Genomic DNA, 24,489 nt, shown 5'->3' on the forward strand with positions numbered 1-24,489 from the left:
GGCACACTGAGTGCTCCCGCGGGCGCCCCTAGGCACTGCTACCAGGGCTGCGGCCGGGCGAGGGCGCCGAGGCTGAACGGGCAGGTAGCGGCAGCAGCGCCGGGACTGCGCCAGCCCTGCGATCCAGGGCCGCCAGCGCCACCGTGCCGGCATCGCCGACTCGCCACGGAGCCATGGTGCGCGGAGCGCGCACGCCGCGCGCGGGACTCTGAGCTCCGGCCCCGCCGCTCGCCCCCACCTCCTCTCTCGCCTCCCGGCTTCCCCGCCGAGCTCGCCCGGGGGGCCATGAAGCTTTGGCCCGGAGCCCCTCGCCGCTGAGCCTGGCGTCGCCCTCTCCAGTTCACGCCGCTCGGCCACAGCACTCCGGCCAGTGGGGCTACCCATCTCTGTCAGAGACGGCATCCACACGCTCCGGGATGGCGCTCCGCGGCCCCCCACGGCCGCGCAAAGTTCGCAGGAGGCGAGAGATGCTGCCGCAGCAAGTTGGCTTCGTGTGCGCGATTTTGGCCCTGGTGTGCTGTGCGTCTGGCCTCTTTGGCAGCTGGGGTAGGTACCGGTGCGGGCCTGCCCGGGGAGTTGGGGGGCTTGGGCCGGAAAGCCGCGGGGCAGCTCCAAGAGATCTTCCTTTCCTTCTCAGATTGGCCCCCAGGGTTCATCCAGTCCCTTCCCCACCAGGCAGGTAGAGCGCACCCAGGAGGGCTGATACCGACGCTCTGAGCTGAGGTGCCTGTTTCCCTGAGCTGTGCGCGGCCCCTGGGGGCTCAGAACGCGGCTGCAGGTCTGTGTTACTAAGGCGAAAGCCTGAACCACTAGCCCCTCGGCGCCAGAGTTCTGTCCCTGGGGTGTCCAGGGAGCGTGGGCAGCGCAGCGGCGGGGTCCAGGTGTGGATTCTTTTGGCCAGGGGCGGACGAGACTGAGTGGACCGCTTTCCATTTTTGCGGAGCGGAGATGGATGTTCTCCGCGTCCCTCGAAAACCCAGATCCTGAGGCTGGGAACTGTCTCAGCCCTCCCCTCGTCCCTGCCAAAGGGACGCCCTGGCTGTCCTGACGCGTCCTCTCCAAACCCTAAAAATGTTGGGGGCAGTCTGTCCCCGTCGGGAGGTTGCTGCTGTATTTCAGCATCACTTCTTAACTCTTAATCCCCACGGTACGAGAGCGCTTGTGCCTGGAACCACTATACACACTCCTTCATCCAAGAAGAGACCGAGGGCTTTGGGAGTTGCTTAGAATATGCAAATTTGAAATGGATCGAGAAAGAAACTTACAAAACGTATGTCTGGGGATGGAGTGAGGGATGTGAACCCAGGTGGAACCTTCAGAAGACATTCAGGTGGCTAACTCCCATTTTTAGTTGGCTGCTGTGGACCTTTTAGTATTGTTTCTAACATTCTATTTTAATTTTTAATGTCCTGTAGCAACTTTATTTTTTAAATTAAAAAAATTGAGGTATAGTTGATTTATAATGTTAGTTTCAGGTGTACAGCAAAGTGATTTGGTTATACATATATATGTGTATATATACATGTCTATATAATATATATATACATTTTGTATATGTGTCAAGTATATATACATTTTACATATATACATAATATGTATATATATACAAAAGTGCATTGTGTGTGTATATATATACACACACTTTTTAAAAAATTTTCTAATATATTAAAAATGAAAGAAAGGCCATGATTTAGCAACGTGGACGTGAGGAATAAGGCAGGTGGTACCTTCTTGAGCAGTTAGGGACAGTTGAGAGAGGTTCATACTGATTGATAAAAATCAGGTGGAACTTGATTAAACTCTTAATACTGCCTTTGAAAACCCAAACTTTGTGATTTGAGGATAAAGGATCAAAAACTTGCCCTTGCCAACAGAAACCCAGAAAGGTTATTTGAACACCTTAGTTCCTGGTGCTTAGCAATTGGGCAAGTCGTTGTGGTTTCTCCCTCAGTTACACACAAGAAATAACAAAATACCTAGAGGGTCTTAGATGCCAGCATTCTAGAAAAGGTATTATTACCCAGCTGAAGCAGTGAGCACAGCGGGAGAGGTGAAAGAATACTTTAAAGGTCTTAAAATGAGCATCATTTTTATTTGCTGGGAAGGCCTTTAGGAGTTTAACTGCACTTGGTCATCAGCATCCCCACCAGTGATCTCCCTTGTTACTCAATATTGCCCTTGGACCAACAGGATCAGTGTCACCTGGGAGCTTGTTAGTATCAAATCCCGGGTCCTGGCCCAGACCTGCTGAATCAGAATCTGCGTTTTAACGAGGTTCCCAGGTGATTTGTGTGCACTTTCAAAGGGTGAGAAGCCCTGGAGCGGACCCCGTCAACTTTCTCCACCTGTTTGCTGACTTTATCCTTCAGGGCAGGGACACCTGAGCATGTTTACTGGCTAAGAACTTAATGGTCACCTATCTAAACCCTTTGTTGCACCTGTGAGGGGCTGAGACCAGAGCAATCTTGGCCAAGGTCAGATCACACGCTGCCCCATCTGGGACTAGAAACAATGAACTGGATCTAGGAAACAGATTACTGTAGGGGAGCAGGTGATCTCGTACTTCAGTCATTGTATCACTCTCTACAGATGGCTCTAAATAGTCAAACAGGGCCGTTACTGACATAGCTAGATACAGGTGTGTAAGGCCATTGTGAGAATGCAGGCACCATGTTGATCTAATGGTATTTGTGACTTGTTTTTCAATCCAGGGCACAAAACAGCTTCTGCTAGCAAACGTGTTCTACCAGACACATGGAAAAATAGAAGGCTGATGGCACAAGTGAATGGGACTCAGACAGCTAAGAACTGCACAGATCCTGGTAAGATTCTTCTCCCAACGCATTTGGCCGACTCTAGAGATGGTGTGTATATGGACAGTTATAGCCAGAGCTGAGAAAAGGTGGTTTTGTGACCCCGAGTGGGAAAGGGTAGCTATAAGGTGTTGAAAGGTAACATACAGACATTAATCAGTTGTGCTGCTAAGCAACTCCAGTTCTTTCTTTATCCAACAACTGAAAAGGTCACATCTGAGAGTTTTGAGTTCTCATATTTTGTTCTCACAATGCTCCTAAAGGCCAGTGTCTCCCTCCCCCCGGCCTTGATTTTGTTTGCCTGGGTGTCTTTGTTCTCTTTCCCTTTTGCTTGCTGTGTCCATCTGATGGAGCTCCAGGGGCAGAAAACCCAGCTGCTCTGGCAGAGGGCACTTTGGGATGACCCACCAGGGTCACACCACCCCGGGTTGCTGCAGGGATGGGACACTCTGGGGTGCTGGGGCCCTTTCTCTGGAAGACGAGTGCTGGGTATCATTCCAGCCTGGGAGATGGGTCCTGCTCCCCTGAGAGGCGGTTTAATGCTCTTCTTCAGGGGTCAGAGGCTGTAGGGTCCCAGTGATGACATCTTGTCTGTTCTCCTGCCAAATACAGGCTTTGCTTAAATGGGTGGAGATTTCTTCTCAGAACCTGTGCTGGCCAGCAAACGGAAGCTGCCCGGGCCTCAGACAGGCCAGTCCTAGGTTTTAACTCTGACTCCCAAATTTGGGGGTCTTTGTGAGAAGGACTTAGTGGGATAATGCATTCAGAAGCTCTCTGTAAACTATCAGGTTTTATTTTCTTATTTTTTAAATTGAAGTATAGTTAATTTACAATGTTGTGTTAGTTTCAAGTGTATAGTGAAGTGATTCAGTTATACATATATATTCTTTTTCAGATTCTTTTCTATTATAGGTTATTACAAGATATTGTGTAGTTCCCTGTGCTGTATAGTACATCCTTGTTGTTTACCTCTTTTATATATAGGTATATGTGTATATGTTAATCCCAAACTCCTAATTTACCCCTCACCCCCGCTATCCCCTTTGGTAACCATGAGGTGGTTTTTTTTTTTTTTAATTTTTTAAAATTTATTTATTTATTGACTGAGTTGGATCTTCATTGCTGCACGCGGGATTTCTCTAGTTGAGGCGAGTGGGGGCTACTCTTCATTGCGGTGTGCAGGCTTCTCATTGTGGTGGCTTCTCTTGTGGAGCACGGGCTTTAGGTGTGCAGGCTTCAGTAGTTGTGGTACATGAGGTCAATAGTTGTGGCTCTCAGGCTCTAGAGCACAGGCTCAGTAGTTGTGGCACATGGGCTTAGTTGCTCCACAGCATGTGGAATCTTCCTGGACCAGGGCTTGAACCCGTGTCCCCTGCATTGGCAGGCAGGTTCTTAACCACTGCACCACCAGGGAAGTCCCATAAGCTTGTTTTCTATGTCCAAGCGTCTATTTCTCTTCTGTAAATAAGTTCATTTGTATCATTTTTTAACATTCCACACGTAAGTGATATCATATTTGTCTTTCTCTGTCTGACTTACTTCACTTAGTATAATAATCTCTAGATCCATCCATGTTACTGCAAGTGGCGTTATTTCATTCTTTTTTTTATGGCTGAGTAATATTCCATTGTGTATATATACCACATCTTGTCTATTGGTAGACATTTAGGTTGCTCCCATGTCTTGGCTGTTGTAAATAGTGCTGCTGTGAATGTTGGGGTGCATGTATCTTTTCAGCTATGGTTTTCTCCAGATATATGCCCAGGAGTAGGATTGCAGGATCATATGGAGGCTCTGTTTTTAATTTTTTAGAGCCTGCTTACTGTTCTCTGTAGTGGCTGCACCAATTTACATTCCCACCAGCAGTGTAGGAGGGTTCCTTTTTCTCCACACCCTATGAGGTTTTATTATAGATGGGTACAACTTGGCTTTTCTTCCAAGTTGCAGGGCAAGTCAGTCTTTTTAGGTGTCTGTTGTCTCATCTGCAAAATGGGCAGAATAGAACTTGGCCTCCTGCTGCAGGGTTATTGGAAGAATCAGGTTAAGGCTCTGTATGGGGCTGTGTGTAAAAGGAACTAGAAACCCAGGCCAAAGGAGCCGGTTAGGATGGCAGTCTTGCCGTGTCTTATTTTCATAGGCAGGTGTTACCTGCATTTTACAGGTTGGAAAACATCTAGGGAGGAAACACGAGTCACTTAAAGTCATGAAATTTGTAAGCAGGGAAGCTGGCACTGGAACATAGGCCTGTGGGTCTGAGATGTTTTATTATTTCCACGCACTTAAGAAGGCTAGGGCCTTCCCTCAAAGCCTGTTTTCTACAGCATCAACTTCCCTTCCCTCGAGATGCCGTCTGAGAAGTCCATTTGGGAAATGGAGGTTTAAGTACATCCTCTGCTTGATGTGGATGGGACTGGGTGAACTTGAAGAGAAGCAGCTGGGATTGCCCTTGAACTCTCATCTGTCGTGACCCAGCAGACAGTGGTGCTCGTCCTGTCATTTCACCTCCCCCAGTACATTCTTCCATCAGCTGGAAGTGGCCAGTGAATGTGCAGGACTAAGCCATGAACGTGTGTAAGGCCAGGAGCTATGACTGGGGCCCATCCTCCCACTCCAGGCACCTGAGATGCTAAAATCAGCACCGTCCATGGAAGGAACATTTAGCTACTCTGGGTAAAGGATCTGGGTGAATGTATTTTTGAGTGGTTTCTAGCTCATCGAAACCCTCATCTTGGGCTGGCTGTGTCCCACTCCTGTAGCTCCTGTCACATCTAGTCTGGGCACTTCGGCTTAGACAGGCCCTGTTTCTTAGGACAGAGTCTCCTATGCCCAGTTGTTGCCCGTGTCTCTTCAGTGTACTCTCTGATCAGAAATTATTCCACTAACTGTGGAGCAGTCAGTCCTATTTGGCAGGAAGGCTTGGTCTTGTCCCCCTTCTGGAGACGGGAGTGGGAAAACGGGCAAAATGTTTAGCAGTAAGTAACATTTGTTTTTTATTTTATTTTATTTATTCTTTCGGCTGCATTGGGTCTTCATTGCTGCACGTGGGCTTTCTCTAGTTGCGGTGCGCAGGCTTATTGCGGTGGCTTCTCGTTGCAGAGCACGGGCTCTAGAGCACAGGCTCAGTAGTTGTAGCGCACGGACTTAGTTGCTGCATGGCATGTGGGATCTTCCCAGACGAGAGATTGAGCCTGTGTCCCCTGCATTGGCGGGTGGATTCTTAACCACTGCGCCACCAGGGAAGTCCCAGTAACATCTGGATTATGCTTTGAGTTAGCTGTTTCTGGGATAGGGTCCTGCACATAGGAAGGACTCAGTAAGTATTGGTCAACGATAGAATGAAAGTGCATTTTCGAATATTAAGCACTTTAATTCTTAGTGTTTTTACAAAGATGGGGAACACGAGGCTCAGAAGTTTAGTGACTTCCCAAGCTCTCTTGGCTGGCAGGAACATCCCTGAGTTACTTGGCTCTGGATCCCGTGCCTTCCCTGCTCCAGTGCACCTGCCTCCGTGCTCCTCCAGCCCAGGCGGGGCTGGAGCCTGACTCCCCTTCCAGCCTCCTCGTCCGTGGACCACGAGAATATCCAGCCCCCTTTCCATTTCCCAAGTGTGTAGCATGCACCTGTGGTTGTGTGTCCAGCCCTGCAGTGGGCACTTGGTGGGGAGTAGAAGCAAGTATAAGAGGCAACCCTTGTCATCCGGCAGCTCACAGTTGAAGAGAGAGGACAGAGTCCTGACACAGGAGGACTGCAGAGGTCCCCCAGGCAGCAGCCCCATGGGACCACGTCAGGGGCTTGGAGGAGGCTGGGTGAGTCGGATGCAGTTTTGTGGAGTCTTGGCATGTAGATGAGGCAGGCCTCTGCTGCAGTGACAGAAAACCTCCCCAAACTGGGTTTAGCAAAAAAGGGAATTTATTGGCTTAGTCACTGAAAGCGTGAGATCAAAGGTGAAGTGTCGAGACTCAGTTTCTGTCTCTGGGCTCAGATGTCATCCAGCATGGGGAGGTGGTGACCATAGCTCTGGCTTTATGTCCTCCCAGACCCAAAAATGCTGGAAGAGAGTGCTGGTGGCTGAGGTACTTCTGCAGAAGCCCCGAGGTTCTGGTGGCTTGGCTTAGGTCACGTGACTTCCCTAAGCCAGTTGCTTGGCCAGGGGAGTGTTGGGTCTGGACTGGCGTAGACCTGGGTCACAGGCTCCCCGCCCCGGAGAGAGGAGACTGAAGCTTCCTCCCCCAACACCAGAACTCCACCTGGGAGTTGGCTGGGGATAGGCAGTTTCAGGAGGTGGCACTCAGTGCTTTATAACTTTCCTGTCCCGGGGCTGCTGCTGTGATCAAAGTGGACCGGGGCTCCCTCCCAGTTAGAGAGTCAGGGGGATGACAAGGTGGCATCCATGGCTGCGTTCTTTTCTGCACAGTTACAGGAGTCACCTGTAAAGAACCACAAGGTTCTTGCATCCTCTGAAGCTTCCACTCTGCTTTCCTCTCCACCAGCTAGAGGGCCCCCATGCTGATCTACCAGATGAGGTCTTTTAGGGATGTGGGAAGATGGAGCTTGAAGAATTTCCTGCTGTGTCAGCTCCCAGAGCTGAAGCATTACCTGCAGTAGGTGTTCAACAAATGTTAGTTCACGTTTTCATAAGAACCTCCAGGGAGGGACCGTGTCTTATTTTCTGTCCCCTCTGAGTGTTCCTATTCGTGTGTCAGAGAAGTATTTAGTTTCGTTTCCTAAAAACGCAGATGGGACCCTGCTGTAGTCATCCCGTCAGACTTGAGGTGGAGGGACTTCCCTGGTGGTCCAGTGATTAAGACTTTGCCTTCCAATGCAGGGAGTTTGGGTTTGATCCCTGGTCAAGGGAGCTAAGATCCCACATGCCTTGCAGCCAAAAAACCCAAAATGATAAATAGAAGCAATATTGTAACAAATTTAATAGAGACTTTAAAAAATGGTCCACATCAAATAAATAAATAAATAAGTAAAGACTTGAGGTGGAAAGTGGGCTCTTTGCTCAGCCTGGGGTCAGTGCCTCCAGATCTTGGTGGTGTTTCCACCTCATTATTTGTGCTTCAGTGCAAGTGCCCCCAACCCCATCATGTTACCCTATGTTATTTTTATGACATGTATCTCCATCTAAAATAATTTACTTATTCATCATCTGTCTCCTCTTGAGGGCTACCTTGCTCACTGCTGTATGCTCAGAAGAGTGATTCTAAATCCTGGCCACGTGTTCCGATTACTAAGCGCTTTTGAAATGCCAAAGCCCCACCCCTGGAGTGTCTGATTGCCTTTGTCCGGGGTGGGGCCCAGAAATCAGTACTTGTTCATAGCTCCTCAGCTGATTCCAAATTGAAGCCAGGGTTGATGCTTGCTGGGCTGGAGCCCTGCTGCTCAGAGTGCTTGGCATCACCTGGGAGCTCATTAGGAATGCAGAGTCTCAGGCCCACCCCAGACCTACTGCAGAATCAGAATCTGCATCCTAACGAGATCCCCCAGGTGGCTCCCATGCCCACCAAAAGCCGGGAAGCACTGGGCTAGAACACTGCCGGACACTTTGTAAGTTTCAGTAAGTATTTGAATCTGGAATGAAGGCTAACCGTTGGTTTAACATAATGATTTTCCTGAAAACCAGTTTGGTTTCTTTTTTTAGATGTAGGGAAGCTTAAAAAAAAAATAATAATGACTTTTCTATAGACCTCAGTGGTCAGAATTGAAGTTTGGTTTTTTTTTTTCTACTTTATCTTCCTCGAGAGGCAGTGGGTCCCTCCCTGCAAAATGCATGCAATAGGAATGAGGGGTGGTGACTTTGAGCCCCATGGGAAATATCTTAGTTCAGGCCACCAGAACAAAACATTATAGACTGGGTGGCTTAAACAGCAGACGTTTATTTCTCACTGTTCTGGAGGCTGGGAAGCCCAAGATTAAGGTGTTGGCTAGTTCTGTTCCTGGCTTGCAGACGGCTGCCTTCTTGCTGGGTGCCCACGTAGTGGAGAGAGAACTGGAGCTCTGGTCTCTCTTCCTCTTATAAGGGCACTAATCCCATCACGGGGACTCCAACCTCATAACCTCAAATTAAACCTAAAGGCCCCACCTCCAAACACCCTCACATGAGGGGGTTAGGGCTTCAATGTAGGAATTTCAGGGAGACACAAACCTTCAGTCCCTATCAGGACCTAAAGGGTTTCTACACATCTCTTGGTGGTGACACCTGGAGTGTTTGAAGACAGTTGAGGGTGGAATTGGTGATTCTCAACACTAGCCTGCAGGTGAGAAACACCTGGGAGGCTCTGAAAGATACAGATGCCTAAGCTTGGCTTTGAGCAGTGAGATCTGAGCCAGTGACAGACACATTCTGTGGCTGACTTTTGAAATTTCTGGGAACCACTCTCTTCACCCACACCCCAAACTTCCAAGATGGGCTCCTTCTTGTCACTGCCGCCTCCCACTGGCCTTTCCTGATCACCCAACCCAAAGCAGCCTTCTGTGTTACTGGTTCTCTTGGTTTGGCTTTTAACGGACACTAAATCCATCCACTGTTATATTGTTTGCCTCCTTCAAGTAGGGTATAGAAGGTGAGCCTCATTTGCTTTTTAAAACCGTAATAGGTGCTTCAGTGTTTCCTTTTGTAAAGTGAGGGTGGTAAAGGGGTGATAATTGCATTTATTTCATAAGGTTGTTAGAATTAAATGAGTTAATACCCATCAAGCACTTACATACATACATGTTCACACATTAGCTTCCATTTTCATTATTGTTATTTTTATCTGCTTAGCCCAGAGATGACACAGTGCACGGGTATTGTAGGTACTAGAAAACTGTTTATCAACTGAATGTTATGAGGACATGTAAACACCTTGCCACACACTGTTTATTTTCTCTTCGGCACATACATTTCTTGTTTGTTTTTAACCTTTTCTGGAGATTTGGGATGCTGAAGGATGGCATACCTTACAGAACTTGCCTCTGAATAGAAAGACTTGTTTTTGTCTCTTGACAGTTAGGTGGTGTCTTACCTTTTGGCTTCTTAGCTGGGGTGGGAATACCTTCCCCTGTTTTTTTTTTTTTTTTTTTTCCAATTTTTAAAATTAATTTTATTTATTTGCTGTGTTGGGTCTTTGTTGCTGAGAGGGCTTTCTCTAGTTGTGGCAAGTGGGGGCTACTCTTCATTGCGGTGTGTGGGCTTATTGCGGTGGCTTCTTTTGTTGCAGAGCACAGACTCTAGGCGTGCAGGCTTCAGTAGTTGTGGCACATGGGCTCAATAGTTGTAGCTTGCAGGCTCTAGAGCGCAGGCTCAGTAGCTGTGGCGCACGGGCTTAATTTGCTCCGCAGCATGTGGGATCTTCCCTGCCCAGGGATCGAACCCATGTCCCCTGCATTGGCAGGCGGATTCTTAACCACTGTGCCACCTGGGAAGCCCCTTTCCCCCATTCTTACACTGTCTTTTCCTGCACATTTGAGCTTGAGTTAGTGGTCCTGCCTCTACCATGTCACCCCATTCATTTGGGTTCCCAACATCCTATGCCTCATGTTCGCAAAGGGAGAGAGGAGCTTGGTTCCCCCCATTGATATTGGAGGCATTTGCTTTCTCATATTTGATTTTCCTGCTTTTCAAATGTGTCTTTTGAAAGGACTGGTGGCTTTTGTGCCTTCGCTTGAGCCATCATAACAAACTACCAAAGACTGGGTGACTTAAACAACAGAAATGTATTTTCTCACAGTCCCAGAGGCTGGAAGTCCAAGATCAGGGTGCCAGTATGATCAGGCTCTGGTGAGAACTCTCTTATTGGCTTGTGTGTGTCCTCACGTGGCAGGAGCGACTGAGTGCGGACAAATCTCTGCTGACCCTTCTTATAAGGCCACTAATCCCATCAGGCCCAAAGCTCACCTTCATGACCGTGTCTAACCCGAACGATGTCCCAGAGGCCCCATCTCCAACACCAGTACTTTGGGGGGTTAGTCCTGCAACATAGGAATTTTGTGGGGACACATCCAGTCATAATAGGGTCCATAGAGGAAAGGCTGCGGGCAAAGGTGACTGAAGATGAAGGTGGTTTCTAGATTTTCAGGAGAGCAGAGGCATTGGATCAAGTGCTAGGTGGAGGATCTTTTGTGGTCAGCCTGGCTCTGATCTACTTTTCCTTTTCATTCCATGCTGGGATGGTCAGACCAGGGGGAGAGGAGATGGGACGGTGGAGGCTAGCGGGGGTGTGGGATCCTGCACCTAGGAGCCGGCGTTGAGGCTGGGGTAGGAGGACATGAGATCACCGAGCAGGTGCCCGCTGCAGTGGGTCTCTGTAGGCGCCCCTGCGTGGGGAACAGAGGTGCAGAAAGCACAAGAAAGCAGGAGTGGGAGGAGGGGACCCAGAGCTGCAAAAAGTACATCAGGCCGTGTGGGTGTGGAGGTGAGGTGGTACCGGCGACGTGATGAAGTGTCTGGATTCTGAGCAAACGTCTGTTCGGAGGCTGCTTCAGCAGGCTTGGAAGACAAGTCACACATCCCGAGTTTGAAAGTTGTTATGTAAAAGCAAGTGCTGCCTCGGAAAAGCAAGAATTGAACTTATCCCTGCGGGCAGGACGATCACAGTTCAGTTACTGTCCTAGATGGTTGAGCAGGAGTTCCCGCCCAGGGAGGGGCTTTCCTGGGCAGTGCGACCTCCAGAGGAGCCAGAGGTGACACTTCTTGGGGCAAGTGTCACCGTCCACCTTGAAACAGTGATGGGCTGGCAGAGCTACCAACTGGATCACAAGCAGAGGCCGAGGAAGACAGCAGCCTGTCATCAATGTGATCCCTGTTGGCTTTTCAGGGGTGGGGTAGGGTGGGAGTAGGCATATTAATACAGCAGGTTAAGTGGCTTGGGAGCCAAAGGTCTGGGTTCTATTATTGGCTCTGCCAAGGTCCTGCTTGACATTTGGGGTCAGTCTCTTCCCCTCTCCCCGCTTTCCAACCTTCCACACACCCACCTCTCTCTGTACTCTTTCTCTCACAAACACCCCCCAAAAGATACATAGGGTCAGTACAAAGACTTGCTAGGCCACGCCCTGTCCCAGGGAGCACCAGCTCTTTGCTTCTGGCTATGGCAGCTTGTTGTGGGGAAGGCAGATGTGTGGGTTTGTGCCCCAGCTCACCTTTTCTGGCTAGCCACGTGACCTTCAGCGAATTATATAATCTCTCTAAGCTTCAGGTTTTCTCTTTTGTAAAATGAGCATAGCAGCATTTCCTACCTGTCTCATACGGCTGCTGCAGGCTTTAAACCCCACGATGGATCAAAGTATTTCAGGGTGCCCAGCACACAGTAGCTACGTCCATCATTGTAATCATGGCCAGCAGCAGCGTGCTATAGGTGGGTGCTGTTTTAGGTGCTTTCTGTGTTTTAACTTCCTTGATCCTCATAACAACCCTTTGGGTCAGTGCTATTAGTGTCCTCATTTTGCAGATAAAGAAAAGGAGACTCAGAGAGGTTAAATAACCCATCCAAAGTCACCCAGCCAGTAAGAAGAGCCAGGTGTTTGTGTGTGTGTATGTCTGTATGTGTGAGTGCGTGAGAGAGAGAGTTAACAGACTTTTTTAGAGTAGTTTTAGGTTTACAGAAAAATTGAGAGGAAAGTAGATTTCCTATATCACCCCGCCCCCCAGCTTCCCTTGTGTTCCCCTGTGTATTGCAAGCTTCACCTGGCATTACTGTGGTACATTTGTTGCAGTGGAGGAGCCAATACTGATACCTTGTTATTAACCAAAGTCCATAGTTTGCATCGGGATCCACTCCTCCTATTGTACAGTCTCTGAGTTTTGATAGACATATAATGATGTGTGTCCACCATACAGTTTCACTGCCCTAAACATCTTCTGTGGAGCCAAGCATTTTAATTTGAATGGTTTGAATTGTGAGCCTACATCCTTATCCATAATTATGAATAAACAGGGTGGAAAAAGACAGTTTAGAGATGAGGACTTGTGTGGCAATTCCAGCCTCCATCACTGTCTGGGTGCCCCCTCAAGCAACAGGGAATGCCCGTGCATCGCAACAGCCAACATCTGTGTGAGCCCTGCTTCTTGGTGTGTTTCTAATACTGATTTGTTTGCCATCAAAAGTTTTTTTTTTTTTCTTTTTGCCTTATCCAAACTATCGGGGCCATCTGCTAGCAATCTCGCCTCCTTGCTGGGCCATCTGCTCCCCCCTGACTTCCAGATTCTCCGCGCTTGACGCCATGCGGGCCTCCCGCAATCCAGAGAGCGCCCACTCGCCTTCCTCTTGAACTCTGAGCACCGTTCCTCCCCAGTTAAAAATGGAAATCATTAAGCATTGCCATGTGTTGCCTTTGGTGGAAGAGACCCAGCCGTTCAACTCAACAGCAAAGTCAAATGCTTGCAAAGGGTTCTTTTTTATTAAACATCATCCATTATGAAGAGGCCATTGGAGCTTAGCGTTTTACTAAAAAAGAAGAAAAAGAAATGTGCCACAATAATTTACAGTTTCTCCTGAAAGGGCAGTGAGTGTCCCCCTTGGGAAAGGAACAGAAGGTCACTGTGTGGCCAAGAAGCAAAGGAGCTCCCTGCCCAGTGGCTTGTCCCCTTGCACATGGGAAAGTGCCCCTAGTTTCTGGGTCCACAGTTCCCTTTGCTAATTCAGCACTGGGCGGGGCTCCAGCTCTGGGCCTCATGTCATTACCCAAGAAATTAATTGCAATGTGCATGTCTCTACTGTCTCCACTGCCTGCGCTGTACTAGGCTCTGAAGCTGGAAGGGACCTGGTCTCCCCTGTCAGAGAGTGTGCAGTGCACCGGGGAGGCGGGCTCGTAAATAACAGAGGCGCCTGTGGCAAACACCTCTTGAGGAAAGAGCACGGTGGTTCAGGGCAAGGGTGCCCTCCCGGGAGGAGGTGACATCTGAGCCCACCCTGGAAGGGGAGGAGCTGGCGGTGGAAGGACATCCTAAAGCAGGGGGCTCCGTACATAGGAAAGTGCTGCCTGAGAAATCGCAGCATCATCTCCTACCTGAACAATGCTCACTGGCAGCCGCCCCACGGTCCTCATTGGCTGTCCGAGGGGAGAGAGAAAACAAACACCTCCTAAGATTACCATGCACAATAGTTAAGTAATTAGGCTTTGGGGATTTAGCCCGGAGTCAGTGCTCAACCAGGGCTAGGCTGAATCAGATTACTTTGATTTTTTTTTTTTTTCTTTTCAAAGCAGAAGGCGGTAGGGCTGGGCAGTGTGCCGGGACTGTCCAGGATGAAGTTGGTAAACTGGTTCACATTGCCCTGGCCCCAAGCCACAATTAAGGCAGTCACCCCAATTCACAGGTGGTGCTGGGCCCAGCGCAGGTGGTAGTTAAACTAATAGATTTGCTAGTCTTTCCATACTAGCCTGTGAGCTCCTTGAGGACACAGCTGTGTCCCCTGCATCTTTGACCCTAGGACTGAGGCTGGCGTCAGGCATAAACTCAGCTTGCAGTAAACAGTGACTGGTTGGACAGAGGCCCTGGTTCTACCTGTTGGGGAGCTGCAGTCCCCAAAAGCAGCTACTCTCTCCCTGGCCATCCCCAGTAGCTTGCTGTTGCTTTGGGACAGATCAGGACACCCAGCTAAGAGGAATTAAGAGTTAAGAGCTCAAGGGTTAAGAACATGGACTCTGGAGTCAAACTGCCTGATTTCCAATCCTGCAATCCTGTCTCTGCCCTCACTAGTTTCGTGACCTTGAACTAGTTACTTATCTTCTAACATCAGGGAAGGGGCAGGGTTTGTGTTGTTCACTGATGTATCCCAAACTCTAGAACGGGTGCCACGTGTGTGTGTATAGAATCCCATACAGCACCTTCCTCACAAGGTTGTATGTGATAAATATGTTAATCTATGTACTGTGCTTACAGAGCAGGTGCTGTACAGGTTTTTGCTGCTTAAATTACCTCCAAAAGATAACTGGAATTGAACATCATTTTACAAGATAAAATTTTAGAATCGAAGGATTGAAGATGAATTTTGTAAAAGCAACACTTGCTTGATTTCGAGTACAAAAGTTAGGAAATCGATATCTGGACTTAACCTTTGCCTGTTATTCTTTGAGGACAAGAAGCCGTTGACTTTCTGAAGGGCTGATGCTGAGACGGCCCAGACCATGCAGGCTGCAGTGGGCCTCTGTGTGTGTTCCACCTCTGGTCCTTTCTGTTGGTGGAGGGGCACTTGGTGAATGAGATCTGGAACTTGGAGACCAGAGTTTGCATTCTGGCCCTGACACAACCTGTGCAATTTCGCCTGAGCCACTTTGACTACTATAGCCTTAGTTTCCTGCCTGTAAAATAGATATCATGATGACACTGTTTATCCTAAGGCTTTGAAGGATCAAGTGCCAGGTGCTGTGCAAATATTATTACTCTTGTTTGCATAACTATAGTAGATGCTTAACCCTTTGAAGGACATTCCTTCCTTGTGAAATGGAGAAAATCAGTTCTTTGGATGGCTTTTCAGAACTGACTCGTAAAACCACAAATAGGATTTGGTGCAAGCATTGAGCATGGCCTGTGTGTGGCAAAGGCCCCGTTGGTGGAGTGTCTGGCTAGAAAAGAAAGACACAGGAGGTCTTTTAGACCATCTTTCCAAATACCAGCTTTTATGGCCCCCTCTTCGGTTTATCTCATTTCACGCTATAAATGTCTGACTTTTGGTTCCCTTATACATGCCAAGTTCAGGGACCAGCCTTTTAGCTGGGCTGATCCCACACCAGCTGCCTAAGATTTGTGTTTATTACAATAATCACATGGAAGAAAAAAATTACTTAGGAGGCCTCCTGAGGGCAGTTTCTCCGAGCTCAGGTAGGAAATAATTCTTGGGTTTGTTATTTGGTGGCTGAATGAGAGTTGATTGAGCAGTAATGTCTTGCAGGGCCTGCGGAGAAATGAAAACTGAGCTAGATGTGGACCCTGCCTCCAGGGAGCTTCCATTCCAGTTGAGACAATCAAAATACAAAACTACCCTGTACTATGAGTGGGACTGTGAAGTGTTCCCACGCTGGGGGTAAGAACAGAGGAAGGACAGCTCCGTCCTCAAAGTCAGGATGAAGAGCATCACATCAGAGGGGGCCTTGGGGATAGGCCTCACACACATTCTCTTGCTGACCCTTGTGGCAATCCTGTGAGGGGAGGTGATAGGTATGATTGTTGTTATTTTATCCAGCTTTCAAAAGATGCAAGGAAGGTACAGAGAGCTTAAATAGTTTGCCCAGGTTCTCCTAGCTTGGAATTTGCAGAGCGGGGATTGGAACTCCGGCCCCCGGGCCCCCAAAGCCTGTGTTCTTTTGGGAAGGTGATGAAGAGTGCCCTGGCTGAGGGACAGTTAGGTCTTGGGTAAGCTTGGGGCACAAGGTGTATGGGCAGGTATGGGAGGCTCGTCACCCTGTGACAAGCATATTGGACTAAGAACCTTAGACACCTGAAAGACTTTGTACTCTACCCTGTAAGCAGTGGGGGCCACTGATGGTTTCTGAGCAGCTCTTCTGACAACATGGAGAATAACTTCAATTACGCTAATATGTGAACTTTCTTAGCATCATGCCTAGGAAGCTTTTTAGGGAGGAAAAAAAAAGGGAAGACAGGGAGAACAATTAGGAGCTGTCGCAAAGAGATTTAGGCAAAAGTGGTCGTCTTGTGCAGGATGTGGAGGAATGGATAGAGAGAGGCACCTTCTGCAGGTCTTGACAGTTGGAGGTAGGAGTTGTCAGCATCTGCCCACAGATGCAGATAAATGGTCCCAACACCACCATTTTCCAAGATGGGGGCACGGGAAGCACTCCTTCATTCTTTAGACTTTGACCCCTCTGCAGGGAGCCTTGTACAGAGCACAGTGGCTGGTTTCTGTCCTCTGTTTCATACTCTGAAGTACGCATCTGACAGACACTCATTGGCCTTCCGTGGGTGGGACCCTGGTCGATACTGGGATACAGAGAGAAGTCCCTGTCTTTAGTGAGCCCACAGGTGTAATCGCCACATGTGACCTGGAATGACACTCTAATGCCTGGCGTGGGTGGAAGACAGTATGCACCGTGCAGCGTTTGAGGTGTGCTTTGACGCAAGCGGGTATTTGCTGGACAGATGGGAGCATGCGACATTCCTGGTGCTGGGTACGGTGATTGCAGAAACAGGGTGATAAGAGAGGACCTGCCCAGATCAGGGACGAGAGTGGTGTTTTCAGCTGGCTTTGGGTTCAAGTCCTCGGTGGGCGTGGTGGGCCCTGTGGCTGCATCACGCTGAGCCCGAGGGGCCCTGCTCCTCCCGCTGGCTCGTGGAGCGTGGCAGGTGGGATTCTTGGCCTCAGCACAGCTGAGAGGCGAGGGAGTACAGATCGTCACCGTCCTTGTGCTTCTTCACGTTGCCTCCGTGTTGGGATGCCCGGTTTATGACACGTTTTGATCGGCAGGGCTTACGCCCCATGGGATTTTTCAGAGGCTTTCAGTGCAGAGGCCTTTGCTGTAAGCAACATGTAGGCATTTAAACAAAACCCATAGGGAAGAGTTTCTGAAATGTAGAGCATTGTACAGACTTAGCAAAGGGAAGACTGGCCCTTTTTCTGGACGACAGCCGATACTCAGAGCCTCATCCTGGTCCCTCTTCTGCCTCTCTTCACCTGCTCTGAGTGTGCAAAGGGGCAGCTGAGTGCTCGTGCTGAAAGGATTCGTGTCCTCATGTGGGTGCCTGGCAGAGTGGCAGCAGCCCAGCCTCCCTTTGTGGCCTGGTGGGCTTTGTGTCTTAGCTCATTTGGAGGTAAACATCTAGGACAGGGCCCGTTAACGTACCATGTGACATGCCCTCTGTGCTGAATGAGCTGCCTCAGGGTGGCTGATGACCTTGCCTGACGTCTGCTGTGTGGACAGTGTGCTGGGTGGGGGCTTGGGGGATGCAGGACCTGACTTGCGGGACGTGGATGAGAGCCAGAAATGGGAGGCCCGCTGTTGAAAGGCCGGCCTGCAGTCTGGAGAAACCCATTACCAGAAAGAAGTGGAACCTCCCTGGAGACCCGCGGGAGTGTCGATAAAGGTGGTTAATGGAGTAGATAGGATGACTTAGAAGCAGAGATAAGAGCACCTAAGTCGCTCTGGTTTATTAAGCCTCTATCAAAGCGGGCTGTGTGGAGAAGGGGCACTTGACGTGGTTTTGCGGTGATTTACCTGGTTGCAGGAGGCTGCCTCTGGGGAATCCTTAGTCCAGGAGGGGAAGAGCCAGGGACGGCTCCCCTCTCCTAAGTGCCTCTTAAAGGAAACCTTGGCTCCTCAAACACCCTCCCCAGGAAAGTGGAGGGAAGCCCCATCACCTGGGCTATCTAAATTAGATAGGGCAGTGTGCTGAAGGGTTATAAGAGAACTGACGGCAGAAGGGACTGGCCATGCTGTTGCATCTTTTCTCTCATGTCTGGGTAATTCTTCTGTGGGCCTCGGAGAGGGGAAGCCCTTGAAAGAATGGTTTTGAAATCTCGTTGATCATTTAAACCTTGCTTGTTTTTCCTTAGCTGGCAAAAATCCCGATGTCGCATGGTGTGACAAGTATCTAAATGACTTCTGGGCTTTGGGTGACCCACATGCATTCGGAGGAAGGAAGAAAGAAAGAAGCGGGGGGTTGGTATCTAATTTGCAGACCACAGGCACTGGGCGGGTGTTGCTGCTTCTTCCACAGCCCGCAAGCTCCAAGTGCACGTTGAATACTTAGAAGCGCACAATGAAGCCAGAAGGGCCCCGAGAGATCACGAAGGAAGGCGGCGCGTGTTGCAGCTCAGAGTCCTGCCTCTTCATCTTTAATGTGCCCACGGTCACCTGGGGAATTTGTTAAAATGCAGACACAGGAGGTCTGGGGGAGGCTTGAGGCTCTGCATGTCTTACAAGCTCCGGGTGACATCAGCGCTGCTTCTTCGGAGACCTCACTGTTAGTGGTGAGAGTAGAGTCTGCCCGTCCTGGGTTTGGATCCCAGCCCTGCCAGTGAGCTGCACAGCCTTGGGCAAGTTCCTTGGTCTGTCTGAGACTCAGTTTCCCCATCAATGAAATGGGGGCTATGTGGCTTCCCCAGCAGGGGTCTTGGTAGATTTCAGTGAGATCATGCCCGTCAGCTGCTTGGCTTAGCGCTGTGACCATTGCATAGCCAGAGCTCGGATATGGAAAGCTTGTGCTTAGAGCTTCGTCCAGCATTCTCCAAGCTGCTTCGAGGAGCACCGGTCCCTCAAGGTGGTCTGCCCCTCTCCCCATCTCTTAAAAAAGCATGTGTGATCAGATAACTTTGGGGGAGACTTGTAAAGTCTGCCTCTAGTGGAGACCAGTTGGGTCACAATAGCATATTTAAGGTTCTAAGATTTTTTTTTTTTTAATATTTTTTATTTTTGGCTGTGTCGGGTCTTAGTTGCAGGACACGGGATCTTCGTTGAGGCATGTGGGATCTTTCGTTGCAGCACAAGGGCGTCTCTCTAGTTGAGGTGTGTGAGTTTTCTCTCTCTAGGTGTGGTGCACAGGCTCCAGAGCACGTGGGCTCTGTAGTTGTGGCATGCAGGCTCCAGAGTACATGGGTTCTGTAATTTGTGGCACCCAGGCTATCTAGTTGAGGTGCAAGGGCTCAGTAGTTGCGACAAACAGGCTTAATTGCCCTGTGGCATGTGGGACCTCAGTTCCTGACCAGGGATCGAACCTGCATCCGCTGCACTGGAATGTGGATTCTTAACGACTGCGCAACCAGGGAGGTCCCAGTTCTGAGATATTCTGCAATAAAGAAACATTTAAACTTAAAAATTTGTATCATGGGAAAAAAAACACATAAAAGTAACCATTTTAACCATTTTAAAGTGCAAAGGTTCGTGGCCTTAGGTGCAGTTTACATTGCTGTGCAGCCGTCACCACCATCTCCTTCCAGAACTTTCTGATCGTCCCCGACTGAAACTCCACACCCATTAACCAGTGACTCCTCCTGTCCTCTCCCCACAACCACTGGAGACCCCCATTCTACTTTCTGAGTTTGACTAGTGTAGATACCTCATGTAAGTGGACTCATACAGTATTTTTCTTTCTGTGACAGACGTATTTCACTTAGCATAATGTCCTCAAGGTTCACACATATTGTAGCATGTCAGAATTTCCTTCCTTTTCCAGGCTGAGTAATATTCCATGTGTGTATGGACCACATTTTGTTTATCTAGTCATCTGTCATTGGACACTCGGTTGTTCCCACCTTTGACTGGTGAGTAATGTTGCTATGAACACAGATATACAAGTATCTGTTGGAGCTTTACACTTTTTTCAACCTATTAGTTCCCAAATATTGCAGGGGGAGGGGGAGTGCAGGTGGAGGAATGCTGAACAGTCCCACCCACTCTCCCCAACCCTGTGTATTACAGCCCCAGTGGGACTCCCAGGTCTGTTGCTGAGATTCTTAACCCTGGCTGTGCTTTAGGGAGCTTTAAAAAAAAAAACAACAACCACCCACGCCTGGGCACCACCTAGCTTTTTAAAAAAGCTCCCAGGGAGCTTTAAAAACAAATACCCGTGCCTGGGCCCCACCCTGGACCAATTCAATGAGGATCTTTAAGATTGGGACCTGGGCAGAGGTATTCTTAAAGCTCCCAGGTGACTTTTTTTTTTTTTTAAGATTTTTTGATGTGGACCATTTTTTTTTAATCTTCATTGAATTTGTTACAATATTGCTTCTGTTTTATGTTTTGATATTTTGGCCCTGAGGCATGTGGGACCTTAGCTCCCCCACCAGGGCTCAAACCCACACCCTCTGCATTGGAAGGCGAAGTCTTAATCACCGGACAGTCAGGGAAGTCCCCCAGGTGACATTAATGAGTAGCCGGGGGTGGGAGGACACAACAGAGGTCCACACCCAGTGGCAGTGCAGGGCAGGGATAAGAACTGAGGCCTGTTGAGTCCCAGGATGTGACATGCTGCAGCTGCTCTGTTTTCATCACCCAGATCAAGCTCCTGCCACGAGTGCCTGAGAGCAGGGAGATGACCTTGTGTTTGGCGGCCCCTCCGTCTCCCATAAATCCAGCCTGTATTGACAGGTGTCTGTGGTCCACCTCTGCTAGGGAGGCCCTGTCCTCCAGGGGAGAACCCAGCTGGAGGCAGGCCTGTGCCTGCGTGAGATCACCAGAGTGGCCACTTAGTGCCCAAATGCAGACTTGCCCCAGCGTGGTGTGCAGAGCCGAATGCAGCTGAGGTGAAGCATTTCTGATTTCGAGGACACATTTTGTTTACAGGGGGCAGTAGGGGCACCACAGTTGAAATATGTCTCATCCCGGAAGATCACCGTTGATTCTCCTTGTCACTCTGAGATTGAGAGATTGAGTTTCTGGGCTTCATGCTGTCAGCCAGCTGGCCTGGGCTGGTGCCGGCCACCCCTCCCTGAGACATGGATTTGCCTCAGCAGGACTTGACCTTGGGAGCCACTGTGTAGTGGTCTGCCATCCCTGCTTAATTTCCAGGAACTGGCAGTCTTGATTGTCCTATCTCACTTTGGTCTGATGTGTCACAGTGTGGAGGAAAGACTTAAAGGCATTTACATTATTTTTTATAGCATACCATGGACCCAGGAGAACAAGCCGAAAGCCTGTTTTTACCCCACGTTAAGCTTTCCAGCTCGATCCTCTTTCCAAGAGTGTATGGTCCTGGGGTCTTTTGTAAGGAGATCCTCAACCCCAAAGAGATCACAGCAGCATTTCGCCAGGTCCTGCCAGGCAATACACCTGGGAGGCTGGGGCGAGATGAGCTCCAGGGGGTCTGCTCCTTTCCTGGACCTGAGAGCACACTTTGCAGGAGCAGAGCTGGTGAACCCCATGGTAACCAAGCCCACACAATCACTTCACGCCTAGTAACCAGTCCCCAGCCAAGCTACAGAGCCTGGGGATAAGAATATCCTTTTCTGATTCGGCACTCTTGACCATGGTGTCACGGGGCGGTGGACCATCCCCCTCACTCTTTCCAGTTGGAGAGAGTGGCACACGTGGTTGGAACAAACTGGCAGAAATATCCTCAAGCTGTTTTACTCCATAGAGATATGTGATATCAAAGGGATGATTGAAAAAAAAACCCCTCACAATAGCAAAGAATGATTTTGATTCTTGACCTTATCCTCCTTTTAGGGAGTCTTTATGGCTTTTTAATGACCTGAGTCTCTATCCCCTGTGCAGGCAGAGGATAAAGGCTGTTTTTCCATTTTTGTGTATTGGGCTCCTCTGTGCGTGTCTTCTTGCAGGCGTTCCTTTGAATTGGCTGTGAAAATCCATCACAAAGAGTAGACCACGAAGCAGGGGTGTTTGCCATTCTGGGTTTGAGAGTCAGCCTAGGGTCCCGTGTGGGTGAGTCGGTCTGGGACTTCTGTGAACTGCAGGAATGAGCGATTGATCATCTAGCAACTGCCTTTGCTGGCTGTTGAACGCACGTCCCCGCTCAGCTCACCCCATTCACAGTGTAGCTGCCTGTCCGGTTCATCTGTCTTGGAAGTTCATGGTCTCCCTTCGCGCTGCTTCCCTGTTTTCAGACAACCCGGCGTCAGTATAGCAGCAGGTGGCACGGGCGACCCTGAAACTACTCAGTGGACCCGATCCTTCCCTCACGGTTTGCTCCGTATCGTTTGTGACGGCTCATCTGTTCACCTCTTTTCTCTCCTGTAATTGCATCTTGGGAGTCGTCTTTTGGATGCAGTCTGTGTCTTAAATTGTAGTACTCCCGTCGTCGCTTTCCAGGAGTAGTTGGCAGAGTAAGAAGCAGTTTGCAGACTTATCCGAAATTCACCGTCACTCTCCATTTGATTGAGTAATCATTATCTTGAGTTTAGCTAATCCTTGAAGCCAGATTTTTTCCAGCCAGCTTCTGCCTGCTTCTCAGACCGACTGGGTTCCCCACTCACACCTCTCCTGCCACCTCTGGGTTGAAGTCTGCTCAGGCGATGTGAGCACTCGTTTATGTACTCATTTGCTCATTTACCTGAGAAATTCAAGAGCCTCTGATGTGGGAAGCGATTTGCCACGTGTAGGTGAATCGAACAGGGCTCACCCTAACATACAGTGCGGGAGCGAAGAGGAAGACCTGAATCCAGATATTAGTGCCTCATAATGAGGAAAGTAACTGCTTCTGGGAAAAAAAAAAAAAACCCGAAAGTCAAGTGGAAGTCTAGCTCTTTACTCCAAAAACTCATTTTCACGTGAAATAAACATTGCTTTAATGCCCACCCTGTGCAGAATACCGTAGGCAGAAAGAGCAACTCCACTCTCAAGGGTCCTCAATTATAATCTGACAGGGAAAGTGAACTGTGAAGGACCAGTAACTAAAACACTCTCTGGGGATAGAAGGACATTCAGATCTACATACCTTCAGAGGCGGACGAAGCCATCTCAAGGCCAGAGAAGCAAGAGATTTTTCCTTGTGGGCCTTCACAGAGGAGCTGGCCTTAAAGGTGGTGTGGACAACCTTTGACCCCATGGATGGAGGGAACTACATGGACCCGGGCTCTTAGGTACAACTTTCTGTGATGACTTGTGTTATTGTGAGTGTTTATTTACCTCCAGACCTTCCCGTATAGGTGGGGATGTGACTTGCATTATAGGGTGTTCAATCCATTGACATTGGACATGGACATGAAGCTTGCTTTGGCCAGTGGCACATGAGCAGATATGACTTAATACTGTGTCTGAACAGAAGCATTAAAGCCGTTATGTGTTTCTGCCAGCTCTTGCTCTTCTCCCTTTCTCATGTGGATGGCATGTCCTGTGTGGGGCTGATCCTTCTGCCTGGATTCTAGAATGGGAAGACAGGAGAGGCCAACCCATGATTGCCTCTATATGATGCAAATAAGAAATAAAAGCGTGTTGTATTGCCACTGATATTTGGGGATTGTTTGTTACTGCATCGTAATAGTCATCTAGGGAAAGCTAACTGATACAGTCTCAGTAATAGAATGGTGTGGTTTGCTCACATGTAGTGTAAAGTGAGGGGGAGATTTGGGGAAGAGAGATTGTCCTAGAATTAGATGACAACAGGCTTCTGTTGTCCAGCTGAGGAGTTTGGATTTCTTACTGAGGCAGTGGGAGTTGGGGAAGGCTTCTGAGCCAAGGATTTATATGATGAGGAATGTGCTTTGGGAAGATGACTCCATCCTCAGGACAGAGGATGGAACTGGTTCTGGGGAGATGTTTGAGGTTGTTTAGGGTCCAGGCAGAAGGAGAGAAGGGCAGGGACGTTGGAGTAGAGAGAGGATCCAATTTCAGAGACTAGGTCATGGTCAGATTGACGTAGACCTGGCAGCTGCCTGAAGGTGAGGGAGGGAGAGAGCGCAGGGGCCAGGTTCTTGCTGGGGAGGGGAGGGCACTTTGTCTTGTTGGACCCTCCACAAACGGGAAGAGCTGGCCAACACAATGTGCACCATCTGGCCAGCTCACCAAGTGTCTGAGCAGTGCCTGTTTCCAGGTTTGGTGCATTGTGCTGTGTCAGGACGAGAGGTCTGGGGAGACACGCCAGGCATTGAGTGGACTTCGAGTTCACTCTGGGCTCGAAACTTACTAAAATTCTGCTGCTGCACAAACGGTTGTGCAAACTGTATAAAGGTGTGACAGGGCCTGACCAAGGAGACAGATGGAATGCCTGGGGGGAGGGGGTCCAGTTGGGGTGCACTGCACCCCAGAGCAGAATGCAGGATGACCCCATGGGGGACTGGGGGATTTGGCC

General features: G+C 49.2%; 1 protein-coding gene across 2 annotated transcripts in view; it reads left to right on the plus strand.

Annotated features, from left to right (window-relative positions):
• Positions 1-416: 416 nt before the first annotated feature.
• Positions 417-24,489, plus strand: part of SLC24A4 (solute carrier family 24 member 4) — a 172,781-nt gene continuing 148,708 nt past the window's right edge. For both annotated transcript variants that reach the window (XM_057731854.1, XM_057731855.1), the window contains exons 1-2: positions 417-546; positions 2,712-2,822. In XM_057731854.1, the coding sequence (XP_057587837.1) occupies positions 417-546; positions 2,712-2,822 (241 nt within the window). The remainder of the gene's footprint in view (positions 547-2,711; positions 2,823-24,489) is intronic.

Source organism: Hippopotamus amphibius, chromosome 4 (genome assembly GCF_030028045.1).
Source record: "Hippopotamus amphibius kiboko isolate mHipAmp2 chromosome 4, mHipAmp2.hap2, whole genome shotgun sequence".
Taxonomy (NCBI): Eukaryota; Metazoa; Chordata; class Mammalia; order Artiodactyla; family Hippopotamidae; genus Hippopotamus; species Hippopotamus amphibius.